The sequence below is a fragment of the Mauremys reevesii genome, linkage group 3 (assembly GCF_016161935.1).
Source record: "Mauremys reevesii isolate NIE-2019 linkage group 3, ASM1616193v1, whole genome shotgun sequence".
Classification (NCBI taxonomy): domain Eukaryota; kingdom Metazoa; phylum Chordata; order Testudines; family Geoemydidae; genus Mauremys; species Mauremys reevesii.
Window position 1 is genome coordinate 87,795,674 of NC_052625.1, and position 13,289 is coordinate 87,808,962.

At 38.9% G+C, this 13,289-nt stretch overlaps 1 protein-coding gene across 7 annotated transcripts in view; it reads left to right on the forward strand.

Moving 5' to 3' along the window:
* Positions 1-2,886, forward strand: part of PDE10A (phosphodiesterase 10A) — a 300,539-nt gene extending 297,653 nt beyond the window's left edge. For 6 of the 7 annotated variants that reach the window (XM_039529760.1, XM_039529761.1, XM_039529762.1 and 3 more), the window contains one exon: positions 1,650-2,886. In XM_039529760.1, the coding sequence (XP_039385694.1) occupies positions 1,650-1,767 (118 nt within the window). In that variant the 3' untranslated portion in view covers positions 1,768-2,886. The remainder of the gene's footprint in view (positions 1-1,649) is intronic. The other variant, XM_039529764.1, reaches the window with a different exon arrangement.
* The last annotated feature ends 10,403 nt before the right edge of the window (positions 2,887-13,289 follow it).

The following is a 13,289-nucleotide window of genomic DNA, read 5'->3' on the forward strand; positions in this document are numbered from 1 at the left end:
AACTACAGTCAAACTTTAGTTATCCAGACACCAGGTAAGCTAAACTCTTGGTTTATCTCAAGGTCCAGTACATTTCCTAAGGTTTGACTAAAGTTGTGTGGAACTGCTAATATTCAGGTGAGCAGAATTAATGATCACCACAAGATTGAAATGGCTCCTGATAAACTGAAATCTTACAATGTAAGAGTTTTGCCTAACCTCCTATTCATCAGCAGCTCTTTGATTTCAGAACGTAGCAGCTCTGCACAACCAAAGCCACCTCTGCAGAGATCCTAAATTCAGCAAGACTGGAGCTGCACTGAGCCAGCCAGTTCTGGGCTGTCTATAGCTGGGGGAGCCAGACAAGGGGCTTTGAACTCAACCCTGAATATGTATTTCAAAGTTCACTGGCCAGTTCCTCTGATTATCAAAACTCTTGTCTAACTGAGGGACTTGGGTTTCCCCAGGGCCCTTTGGGAGTATTTCTACACAGCAACTAGACACCCGTGGCTGGCCCATGCCAGCAAACTCAGGCTCTCATGGGTGTCTAGTTGCTGTGTAGACATACCCTCAGATAACTAGAATGTGCTGCATATGGCCCTTTTAGTGAGAGGCAAATGGCTTTCATCACAGTGAAGAGACGCATTCAATACTGCTTCAGTTGCTGACTAAATATATTTTGATAACACCCTTATACCCGTAATATTAGTTTCTGGAATGCGATGTTTAAGATGCTATGTCCTTGAATTCTTTGGAATGCAGACAAATGCTGCAAAGTAGTAGCAACACAAGCAGCCAGGACATCCTGTCAGCATCAAAGGTTTTAACTTTGAGAGACTGTGGGCCTTTATTCCAGGCACTTCAGAGCCAGAGCTTTGCTGGTGAGCAGAAAGGCATATGAATCATACCAGCTGTACCTTTTAAAAAGACACCATCATTCATCTTGTTGGAATAAGATATTACCTAAGAATCTGAAAGGTTAATTTATCTGATAGTTTGCTCCACATTTCTGTTTTAATAAATCTGTTGTTCTGAACAATAAGTTTACTTTCTTACTGAATTTGTACAGTGTTGTATTTGTATGGTGTCACTTCCATTATTGTTTTGGAAATGGAATACACATAGTGCATACCAAAGCAGCCACATCTGAGATAATGTGGGTTGCCATGGCTTCCGGAGAGGCAAATGGCATGGCAAGGATGCTGAATTCTGTGGCATCCTGGAAAAACGACAAATTAGGTTGCCACAGAGTCCATGATGCCCTGAGTGAGGTATGGGACAGGTCACATCTCTCAAGAGCTATTGTTTCAGTTTCTCTGCAGCCTTGAGCAGGCATCACTGCATTAGGTCATGGTTTCAAAGACATCTCTGCAATCATGAGGATTAGACTCCTTAGCACAATTCTTTAGCAAGGGGTGAATTCTGTGGCAAATCGGCAGCTGTTGAATTGCAGAACAAACAGGATCCTGGCAATAGCCAGCATATACTTCCCCTATTTAGATTAAAATATGGAGTTGACCGAAAGAAATAAGTTGAAATAATACAGTAGTAAGAAAAACGTTATCAATCAGTGTTATGTACGCCATAAAACTACTTCTGTTGGTATAATATAGCAGAAATTATTATGAACAAAATATTAAATTATTTTATTGCTCTTTTTGCATCTCCAGGGAAAATCTCAAACAATGGGAAAAATTGACACAAGGAGAGGAAACTTCATTATGGATTCCATCCCAACCACATGATCCCCAGACCTCGGATTCACTTCCTGTGAAGATTGATGACTAAACAGCCGTGACAAATTGGTTTAACTCTAAGGCATCTCTCCTTTTGTTTTTGTTTTTTTGGTTTGGTTTGGGTTTTTTCTTTTTTGGAAAGGAAAAAAAAAAAGCTACAAATGCTAAGAAGCAGATCTGCCTGTGGAGGTAATACCTACAGAGTTACCTCAGCTAGGCGACTGTCTGCCAGTCTCCTGTCTAACATCAGTGACACAACATAAACCAGAGAGAGACTGACAACTCGGTTGCTTCAGAATCGGCTATCAAAGCAAACTTATGGCATGTGAATATAAAAGACTGGCCTTTTCTCATGGGCTACATTGCTGAGGCCTTAATTCAAAACTGAAGGGAAAAATATTAGGGGGTACTTTTAAAATTGTATCTTTCTAGTAAGGGTTTCAATGGTACTTTTATTATATTGTACTGTGGCTGGATTTAACACCAGTGTCACTTGGGAGTTCTTGGCTATAAATAGAACATTTTACACATTGCTATTGTGAATGTTTATGTGTGATCTACTTGTAATCAGTTTGAAATTTAGCAGAAAACCTCTGGGGCTGTAACTTTTCCTGAAGTTACAGTACTTGAATTATCTTGCTGCAGACGGAAGGAAAATCAGCTTTTAGGTTCAAGGCTCCAAAAACTCTATTAGGCATCACAGAGCAACTGTTTTATTTCTCAAGTTAAATGTTGAAAGCACTGGCTGTGGTGTTTGGTTCTTTGTAATTATGTGAAATGCTAGAGAGCTCATCCATTCATACACTGGAAGTACTGGATATTTTTCTCCAGTGAGGAAAGATGCAGGCATAATTTCAGGCTGGACCTTTTTATCAACATTGACTAAAATGACAGGCTAAAGTTTGAATGTAATAGCAGAGATCTGGCTGCCTAGCTAGCTGTATGACAAGTGGTCATGCTAATATTTTTCGTGGCGAGTCATATTTTAGAAAATATTAGACATGTTTAACGTACAATACTTTCTGCTGGAAATAGGAGCCTTGTCAGCAAAGTCAGGTATACAAGGCATAACTGCGGTACCTTCACAATAAGAGGAAAGTATTTTCCTTTGACTAGTTTTTATGTTGGTCACCAGTACTGTATGTTTTCTACTACCAAAAAAAAAAAAAAAGGGAAGCCATTTACCTTTTTTTATGTTTTGCTTTTTTTTCTAGTTCAGCAAACATTTCCAAGTTTACAGCTACCTAACTAAGCAGAAAAACAACTGATTCAGAAAACTGAAGCTCTGGAAGAAATTCTGTGCTGCTGTAGGGCTTGGATCCTGCAAACTATTATGCACGTGCTTAACATTAAGCACATGTATAACTGTTTGACGTTTGGGCCCCTATCCTCAATGCAACCCTTTTGATTGTAATGTGGTTGCAAAGGGTGTAATTCAATATACAAAATTTGACCCTGAATCTTTCTTTTTAAAAATAAAATAAAATTTCAGCATAGATATAGTACATCTTTTCTAAACCCCGGTCGTTAGCAACACTGCATTAGTTTAGTCTGCACTGCCGAGCCTACATTATATTATACAACTCTTCTTACCTACTTGCAGATAGGCAAGTCTTGAAGTGGTTCAGTGGCAACACTACAGTGTAGTGTAAAAACAACAAGTAGTACAGTCAGCAGTTTAAAGGCAATAGGTAGTATCTGTTTTCCCATTCTGCTTGTTTACTGAACCGTATTGATCTAATAAGCATGCATCTTATTTTTTTTATTATTATTTAAATGTTTGGGTCCCTGAAGAGATTTGCCTTTTGTTCTGGTCGAGCACAAACCAGTTTGTTTGTATGCATATACATTGCGTGATCTATAATCACGTAATTTATACATAAGTCTTTGCAGCACATTAGATACCATGTAGGGTTAGATTTGGGGTATCTTGATCAAATCTTTTTATATGAAGTTCAGATTTGAATCATACAGGGGACCAAGGATGTCTAGCAGCATCCATGCAAGCACTTAGTGTGCTTTGCTAATACTAAATGATTTTATTCTCTGCATAGTCACCAGTGAATTTTTTTGAAATGAAAAAAAATTATAAGGATGCAATTTTATCAAACTAAACAAACAAGATCAATGTAAGTGGTGTCCTCTACTTTATTCCTTATCAGTTCTGGTTTAAATAATGCAATTCATATGCAGCCTGTGTTGTTACTGCAAGCAAAGAACTTGGGACACGACCCAGAGTTACTGATTTATGTGGAAACTTCACAGATCTGTGGTGGCCTCAAATACAGTCTGTCTGTATATCTGTGAGATACCCAAAACAACTCATTGAAAATTTCTTTCATGGCTCAAGCATGTCTGTTATTACCATCCCCTTCTCCCTCTATTTGCTGATCTTGTCAGTGTTGCAAAATTTTCCTTGTCACATGCTATATTCATGTCACAGAAAGTTTGTCTGATTTCCAGTCACTGACTGTAAAAGTTAGCTAGATCATGAGTCGTCGCTGAAAATGCTTGGCAGTATCATACAGGTGCTTTATATATTTCCCTAACAAATTAAGCAAAGTTGCAATAAATAGTTCTATTAATGTGATGAGACAACCATATTGGTACTTGACAGTTTGAGTAACCCGAACCTCTTCAAACAGTTTGTTATAGTTAAATTTCCATCAGAGTTAATACAGTCCCCCTCACCCCCTTTCTTCTCCTCTGGAGTAAGACAGGGGAAAGGAGTAAAACCATATGGATAAAGTCTACCTATATTTTAGGCAACAACGGAAACAATAGTTTTAATGGGCGAATTTTTTTAAGTTGCATCAATTTGTCTTATAGACTAATTTAGTGAGTACAGTTTTAGGCATCCAGGTGTTTGACAGCAGTAAACCCAAATCAGTATCCCAGAACTGAAAACCCTAATCTAAGTAGTAGTTTGAGTCTGTATTTGAATGTCATGACTCAGGTCCATGTTGAATCCCTTTAAAAATGTAGCCACACAAAATGAATAAGAACTTTTTAACAATTGGCAGACTTTTTTTTTCTAGAAGTCTTATAAAATGGAGAGTTTTTATTTCCAAAAGAGCATTTTTTATTAAAGTTTTAATGACCTTTTCCCTTCTAAACAAAAAAATAGAAAAAAGGGACTACCAGTATTTAATATTTGAGCATTCTTTTGAGTGGGTAAAAGAAGCTGAATTTGAGAAGGATGCGTATTCAGCATCTTGAAACAATACCAGGAACATAACGAATTAGGAAAATGTAGCCAACCTGTGAAAAGTGGATGGCACAGGATGGTATTAGCTATTTTAGCTCTCACTTAATATACTGTGTATTCTATAAAAACTTTGCTGGAAACTCCATTACTGCGGTAATCAAGAATTTTTGTAAGATAGTGCAATATTCTACTGTAATGGTTCAGCACATTGCAGCTACATTATTATACATTGTAGCACTGTAGAAGCAATACATTAGAATAATGTACTGGGTTTTTTTTAAATGGAAGAACATTTTCAAATATGTTAATTAGATCCTCAGAGGCATGCAGTGTGGCACTTATATTTTCATATGGCACACAGTGCAGAGTACTTAGATGTGTTTTAAATAATCTGCATGGATTGCAAATTTAGAAGTAGAAATATTTTGTACTAGCTAGTCAGTCTTTTGCTGTTACTGTGTTCAGGCCACTTAGTGTTAAAATTGTAAGGGCAACATATAGCATTATTTATCTAAAAGAAATACCCAAGTTCCTTACCTGTTCAAACAATTGCAACCTTCTTGAAGAAATGCATTTGCCTAAAACACTGTGACATAGTTGCCATTCTGTGAAATGGTGCAGTAAATTGTTCATCATAAGGAGGGTAAGTGACTTTCTTCACTCTTCTATAAGGATACTCATATTCAAATTTTAGGTTATGTATCCCAATCTAGCAAAGGCACATTACAACTATCTTTTGTCTGCTTGCTGACCAAAAACTGTGCTTGATTGTAATTTGGGTGTATGCTCTGTCAAAAACTGAAAAAGTTAGTAATGAACTGGTTTGCAGGGTAGATCAAACTGGTTTGTAGAGTAGATCCATGTATATTCAAAATTCAGAGGGGGCAGTTCTGTGAAGAAAGAACTTCAAGATAACAGCATTCAACTTTATGACATCTAGTAAGCTGAAAAATTGACTTTATGTATATGACACATATAAACTATCTTCTTTGTAAAAAGAAATGCAAGTGCAATAATTTAAAGAGGTCTTACCTTTGCATTTATAAATTATAAATACTGTACATGGTGTGTATTTTTTCATGTATTCATTTGCAGTCTTTGTATTTAAAAAACAAAACCTAAACCTTTACTATTATGTTTGTACAATAGAGCAGTACTCATTTATTATGATATAGTTAAATTGTAAATAAATTAACAAACCAAACAGCCAGTACATATGCATATATGGGTGTCCTGTTGTGAAACCTGTTTCTGCTTTAATTGCTGGTTTTAGCACAGCAAGACAACTTCTGTGGATATGTAATTATACATATAAATATATGTATGATACATAAAATATATTTAGAAATGTTCATAATTTTAATGGATATATATATCCATACACTTTGGTGTGAATATTACTGAATACAGAGTTTTTTAATATTTTCTATGTTCATTTTTTGGTGTTATTGTGAGTGGGGGAGAGGAATGGGGACTTCTTGTGGACCTGTGTGTATGTTTGTTGATATACTACAAGTAAAATACAAGGAAAAATGAGAACAAAAGGCAATGGAATCCATGAAAAAGATCAACATTTGACTTTCTGTACATGTGACAACTTATCAGTTGAGGTGCATTTTTCCAAACATCTGCTGTTGCAGGTATTTTCTATAACAAAACATGTCTTACTGTATATTAAATACTCAAATTACAATCAGCTCCTCAGCTGATGTAAATTGCCAGAGCTACATTGACTTCTATGCTGAGGATCTGGGCTACCCTTTTTAGTTCACAATTACATTTAATTGAGTAGATTTACAATCCATCTGTTTCCAGCATCTTGGAACTACATATATGTTGCTGGACAAGATTTGTGGCCCCTTTTGTCTAGGCACAGTGATAAGGAGGAAAGAGGGCAAAAAATTAGTATTGTTAGAATAGTTTCTTTACATGGGTTTCCTTCAGAACTCTTATGCTCCAAACCCTGTTTTTCATGACCCACCCAGATACAGCTGACTTTGAGATAAAAGGTTTGTTCCCAGGAAGAGCAAGGTGTGCTAAAGCAAACCTCACAGTAGAAATGGCTAGACAAAATTACAGATTTTTAAAAAAGATAATATGAATGCACCTTATTACAGTACTTATAATTCTGCCACTCCTCCTTTTATTATGGTTTATATAACAGTAGCACTCAGACGTTCCAGACGGGGATTCTGCTTGATGCTATACAAACAAATCCTTGTTCCAAAGAGCCTTCTGTTGGGTTAGCATGTGATCATGTGAGGTAGTATTGGCAATTGTAGAAAATAACATGGATGAGTTAATTTCAATACAACAGGTGATTTTATATATGCTTCTGTCAAAACAAGAGCTTCAGCAGTAGCTGCCATTAAAAATCAACATTCGCCCATAGTAATTGAGATTTCTTGTTGTTTGTGCAGGGAAATGTGTTATTTCGGGTATAGAATGGTGGGTAGCTATGGGGAAACGTTGACTTTTTAATGGTGATCACTATAATAAAAATACATCTAAAGATACCATGGTGACTGGACTCTTACTTTTACATATCAAAGTTCCAGCATGAATGGCAGGAACTCTCATCTGTCTCAATGGTTTTTGACCCTTCAAGACATTAATAGGTGCCTCAATGCCCTCCTGAACAGTTTTCAAACTACCACCCACTGAACACAGGGCACTCACTAGTGATCAGTGGAGAACTGGCTGGTGAGATGCTGTTGGCTCCCTCTGTTTTCAGCTCCTGCCTTGCATTAGATGACTAATACAAATACATACATTATCTCCTTAGTTTACTTTTCCAAGTAAGCAATTGCTGTAGTTGCCACAAGAATTTTATGTGATTGACAGTATGTGGAGGGGGAAGAGAGATCCATGATGTCAGGAATCAAGGGGAGATGATCCTTGAAACAGTCTATTATGATTTGGGTCCACACACTTAAAAAGCATGAAAATCCCAATCGTGTAATGTTCTCCTTCGGTTCCTTTTTTTTTTTTTTTTACTGACTTTGTCAAAGGAGCTACTTGTTGGAATTGCCGCCATAGAGGCTAGATCCAGTTCTGCAGACCTCAGTTCCACTTGGACAGTGCTTTGTATCCTTTTTTCAGTGCCCTGTTGCCAGTAGATTCCTTGGAGAACTGATCTCTTTCTTAGCCCTTCAACTTCATAACCAACTAGGACTTTGAAATTGGTGTTGATGGGGAATTTCAGTTCTCTCTCAGCTATGATGTGTCAATATGGCATGTGGGATTCCTCAATCCCTAGCACATCAACAGCTTCAGCTCTTCTGAGGGGAGGAGCATTGTCTTTCTCACCAGTGCAGTTAGTTTTGATGCTGTGCTAAAGCTGAGTGCCTCCTTCAAAGATATTTCAGAGGCTATTTGTCTTTTCCCACCTTCACTTAGGGTGTTTTGAAGTTTGTTTCTGAATTCCTTAGGGAAACAAACCCTTTCCCTTTTCCTTCTAAACTCCTTTTATCTAACTGGATTGTTTCCACCTCTAATACAATGACTGTGCTGAGATTTGACATGTGTGTATAGGACAAAGGTTTTTTCATCCTAGTTTGGCATTTTCCCCCATCCCAACATGTTTGCACAAGGACAACGCTTCTGCAAATTCTTTATTAAGCTGGTCCTTAAGCTGGTCCTTTCCACCAATTTTTATATGGTTGATAAGAACTAGTATTCTGGACCGATTCATTACTATTTGATCCAGCTTCTCAAATTGGTGGCAATAGAGCACATGTCCTTTGCTCTTTGCTCTTTTCACATTTTCCTCCTTGCAATACAGGCAATGTAGTTGCTCTTACATTGCAGAGAATATTGCATGCCAGTGGCTGCTCGCTACCCAATCAGTAATATTTTCTCCAACTCTTTTACCTCCTGTTTGATGAAAGGTGTTTCTCAAGACTTACAAAAATGCCTCTGAATTTTTCTTGCCCACTTATAAATTAAAGAATGTACTGCTTTGTGGATACTTCCTTTGAACATTTTAGTTTCCAAGGCCCTGATCCAAAGCCCATTGAAGCTACTGGAGGGATCATTTCATTAACTATAATGAACTTGGGATCAGGCTCCCTCCCATATAGGTATCCAGGTCAATGTGTTGGATGAAATCTTGGTGCCATTGAAGTCTGTGACAAAATTACCAGTGACTTCAGAGGAGCCAGGATTTTCCCCGTTATCTTTGGAGAGCTTCTCTGAAGATATCACTTGACTGTTCACCCACACCTGCTTTCCCCTCAGCATTGGGAAGCTGAAGCTTTTTCAGCAACTTTCTGCTCATTTTGTCTTAGGAAAGTTTATATCAGGCATAAATGCTGTTTGGAGATGAGGGAGCTCTTTGCTTCCTGCTGATGAAGAAGCCCAAGGGATACATGTTAGAAGGCCCTGGTGTCTGGTATATACACAGAAAACCACTTGTGCTTGAAAGTCAAATGTCTGTTGAGAGCAACAAGAGTGCCTTCTTGTATCACACTGGAAACTTGAAATCCAACAATAGGAATCCAGTCAAATGATACCTTTTGGAAAAGCTGAATTACAGCAGGTAAGTAATTGTCCTTTATGTTCTAAGATTACTGGAAGGTCTAGATGATCTTTGCAGTCACAGCGCCTGTTAAATATTTGACCTGTTTTGTTAAGGAATTTTATTTAGGGCCCTGAACACCAGTGAGAGAATACAGCAAAAATGGCTGTTGATCCAGTACATTGTTTAGAGAACTACCTCTAATTACACTGTTCTTAACCTAACAGCATCTTGCACCAATAAATGAAAATGATGGGTCCAGAAAAGAGCCCTAGTTTCCAAGTCTCGGGGTAAAATTTTCACTAGTACCTGAGGGACTTCAAGCATCTGCTAGGCACTTTTGAAAATATTACCATCAGTGTCCAAATACTGTGGGGAATAGGTAGTCCAGAAATACCACAGACCAACAGATTGATCTTAATGACAGTAAAGTGGAACTTGAACGTGATTTGCCTAATTTCCAAGGAGATTCCACCCTTCCCTCAATTCCCACTTTTAAGGATTGGTAAAGTCCTGTATTGTGCCTCTTGTAAAAATACTAAAGTTTAGTTACTTTTAAACAGTAAAGAATCACCTCACTTGACAATTATTGTTAGCAGTATGGATCAGCTTGGGGAAGGAATAGGTGACAAACTGTGGGCACATGATAGTTGACATAAAAATGATGGGATTTTGTGAAGAATCCTGCTTGATGCTTCCATTTCAATTTGGAGTTAAGTGCTTGGGAGATCTGGGTTTGTGACCTTGGACAAGTCACCAAGGGTCAGATTTTTAAAGATATTCAGGCACCTAAAGATGCACATAGGCGCCTAGTGGGATTTTCAAAAGTGGTAGGGTCCCTAACTCCCACTGAAATTAATGGGAGTTAGGTGCTTAAGCAGGTGGTGGGATTTTCAAAAGTGCCTCAGTGCTGAGCTGTGAATTCTGAGTTGCACCCCTCAGAGGCACAGAACAGAACCTCACCCTGAGAGTTCCATCCGTTTTATATACAGCGTCTTTGTTCATACAGAGAGACCATGTGACGTTTTTAGAGATTATATACAGGGATTACTTGATCCACCAATGACATAAAGCTGTCTGTGGGGTTGACCATGGTAGTTTTTTAAGAGGACCAGATATATTGCACAGTAGTGTAGGATAGGAAGTGAAGGATCTCCAACTGAAATAGCAGGAAGAGATAGTATGTAAGTTTGAACACTACAGAACCTCAAACAGTTTAGCCATGTAACACTTAGATAACAAGGCTACCCCTGATTGGACATAAGGTGTAGTTTTTTAATGGTGAGAATAATTAATCATTGGCATAATGTACCAAGGTTCATGATGAAATCTTCAAGACTGATCATTTTTAAATCAAGCTTGCATGTTTTTTCTAAGAGATAAAGTCTAGGAATTATTTTGGGGGCAGTTCTATGGCCTGTGTTATATAAGAGGTCAGATTAGTTCAGGGGTAGGCAACCTATGGCACGCGTGCTGAAGGTGGCACGTGAGCTGATTTTCAGTGGCACTCACACTGCCCGGATCCTGGCCACCGGTCTGGGGGGCTGTGTATTTTAATTTAATTTTAAATGAAGCTTCTTAAACATTTTAAAAACCTTATTTACTTTACATACAACAATAGTTTAGTTATATATTATAGACTTATAGAAAGACCTTCTAAAAATGTTAAAATGTATTACTGGCATGCGAAACCTTAAATTAGAGTGAATAAATGAAGACTTGGCACACCACTTCTGAAAGGTTGCCAACCCCTGGACTAGTTGATCACAATGGTCCCTTATGGCCTTAGAGGCTATGAATGTATAGGGCTCAGTCTTGCAAAGTGATCAGCACATCAGTTTCACTGATTTCAGTGGAAGCAGAGGGAAGCACTCGGTATTATTTGCAAGAGGTGCTCAGAACTTGGTAGGATGATGTTCATAAGCCATTTCATATCTCAAACAGTCCTCTTAAAAAAACAGCAAATAACCCCAATCATCAGAATAACAGGCAATAGACCCAACAACCGTAGTTATTAACACACACACAAAATAATTTAGGATAGAATTTTTGAAGGCACTCACCATTGGCCTAGCTCTACTGCCAGTGATATTGCTAAAATCCCACCCTTCGGGGCCACAGTCAAGGTAAACTTGCCAGCATAGTGTGTAACAGACCCCCCCAACACACACACACTTCTTACAATTTAAACAGTGACGTTACAATTTCTAAGAAAATATGAGCTATAGTGAAGCCCTACCTACTGTACATAACCCAAAGACCATGACTTTTTTGCAATTTTAATACACAAATTAACAAGCATAGTTTGCACGCTAAAGCTCAGAACCAACGGAGAACTTACGTTACCACTTGATACTTCACCTTTACGGAGTGCCGCATACTCCACAGCCCCTGCTGGTCCCACTCCATGTAGAAATGTCCAAAGTCAAGAAATTGTCCCAGGAGGACTTCCGCAATCAGCAAGCTTTTCCCAGTTCTGAGGCAAGTAGCTCAGTGGTTTGAGCACTGGCCTACTAAACCCAGGGTTGAGAGTTCAGCCCTTGAGGGGGCCATTTAGGGATCTGGGGCAAATTGGGGATTGGTCCCTCTTTGAGCAGGGGGTTGGACTAGATGACCTTCTGAGGTCCCTTCCAACCCTGATATTCTATGATTGCTTTTGCAACAACTAGGCACTTTGCACCTAATACAGCCGCTCCTCCACTGCTGCCCCAGCTGAGGCTTCCATAGCAAAAGCTCCATTAAAACAATGAGGAGAACTGCAAACACTTGCACTATAAACAGCCAGGTTGAGCTTTCCTTCACAGGTGTGATTCTAGAACCTAGCCCTGCAAAGTGCTCCATCCTTCCCTGAGCCTAAGGACTGCGTTTGTGCCTGGCCTTTCTGTGGGCCACACAAGGAAGAGGTTACAGCTCTCTCCCATGCGGTTGCACAAGGGCCAATCTGGCCTTTAGATAACATAGCTACCCCTGACAGTAAGCACCTGCTGAAGGAGGTTCTTAGTTGCTCTTCTATGAAAGATCCCTGAGATGGTCCTCTGGCAGTTTTAAATGATCAGTTTATTAATGACCTAAGAATTGTATTCTTATTTCTTTTCATAGACTTATAGGCAGAATTGTGTAAACATGGAGTCTCATTCCATTTTGTTTGACTTAATAAAAGGAAATCAGGGCCAAATTGCACCTGATTTTAAAAAGGCATAACGGCCACTGACGTCCTACTTCAGCCCCAAAGGAAAACATAAATCCATAGTGGTCAGATACCACAGTGATGGCTAATAATAACCTGGGTAAGACATTCAGACACCAGTCCCCACATTCCACCCATGGAACATTGCTTTAGCAGCCAACCTGGGGCTGAATTTGGCTGGGTAGGGGAGCAGTGGAGCTGTGGAAAGGGGTAGGGCCAGAGGCTCCTCTTGCATGCACATCCTTCAGTCCAGGATGTGGAGATACTGGTGCCATGGAGCTTTGTGCCATTGGGCTAAAGCAGCCTCCATGGAACAGCTGTATAGCCTAGAGGGAAGATTCGCTCCTCCCATCTATGCTGATACTTCGACTGAGCTCTGAATCCCTGAATTATGCCTTCAGGGCTTATATGATATGTATGGACCCTCTGTGGTAGGGTGAATTTACCTTACTATGAATACATATTGTTCAATAACAGAGTGAAAGTAAAGCAGGTGGGACTAGCAATCGAACTTCTGTTTTAAACATGATGTTCAACATTAGAAATGTGCATCATGAACATGTTTTGGAATGATAATATCTATAAAATTTGTAACAGTGGGTCTGGTTTCCTGGCAGCCCAATGTGGTGGTTGCTGCAAACAAAAGTCTTGTGGCACTAA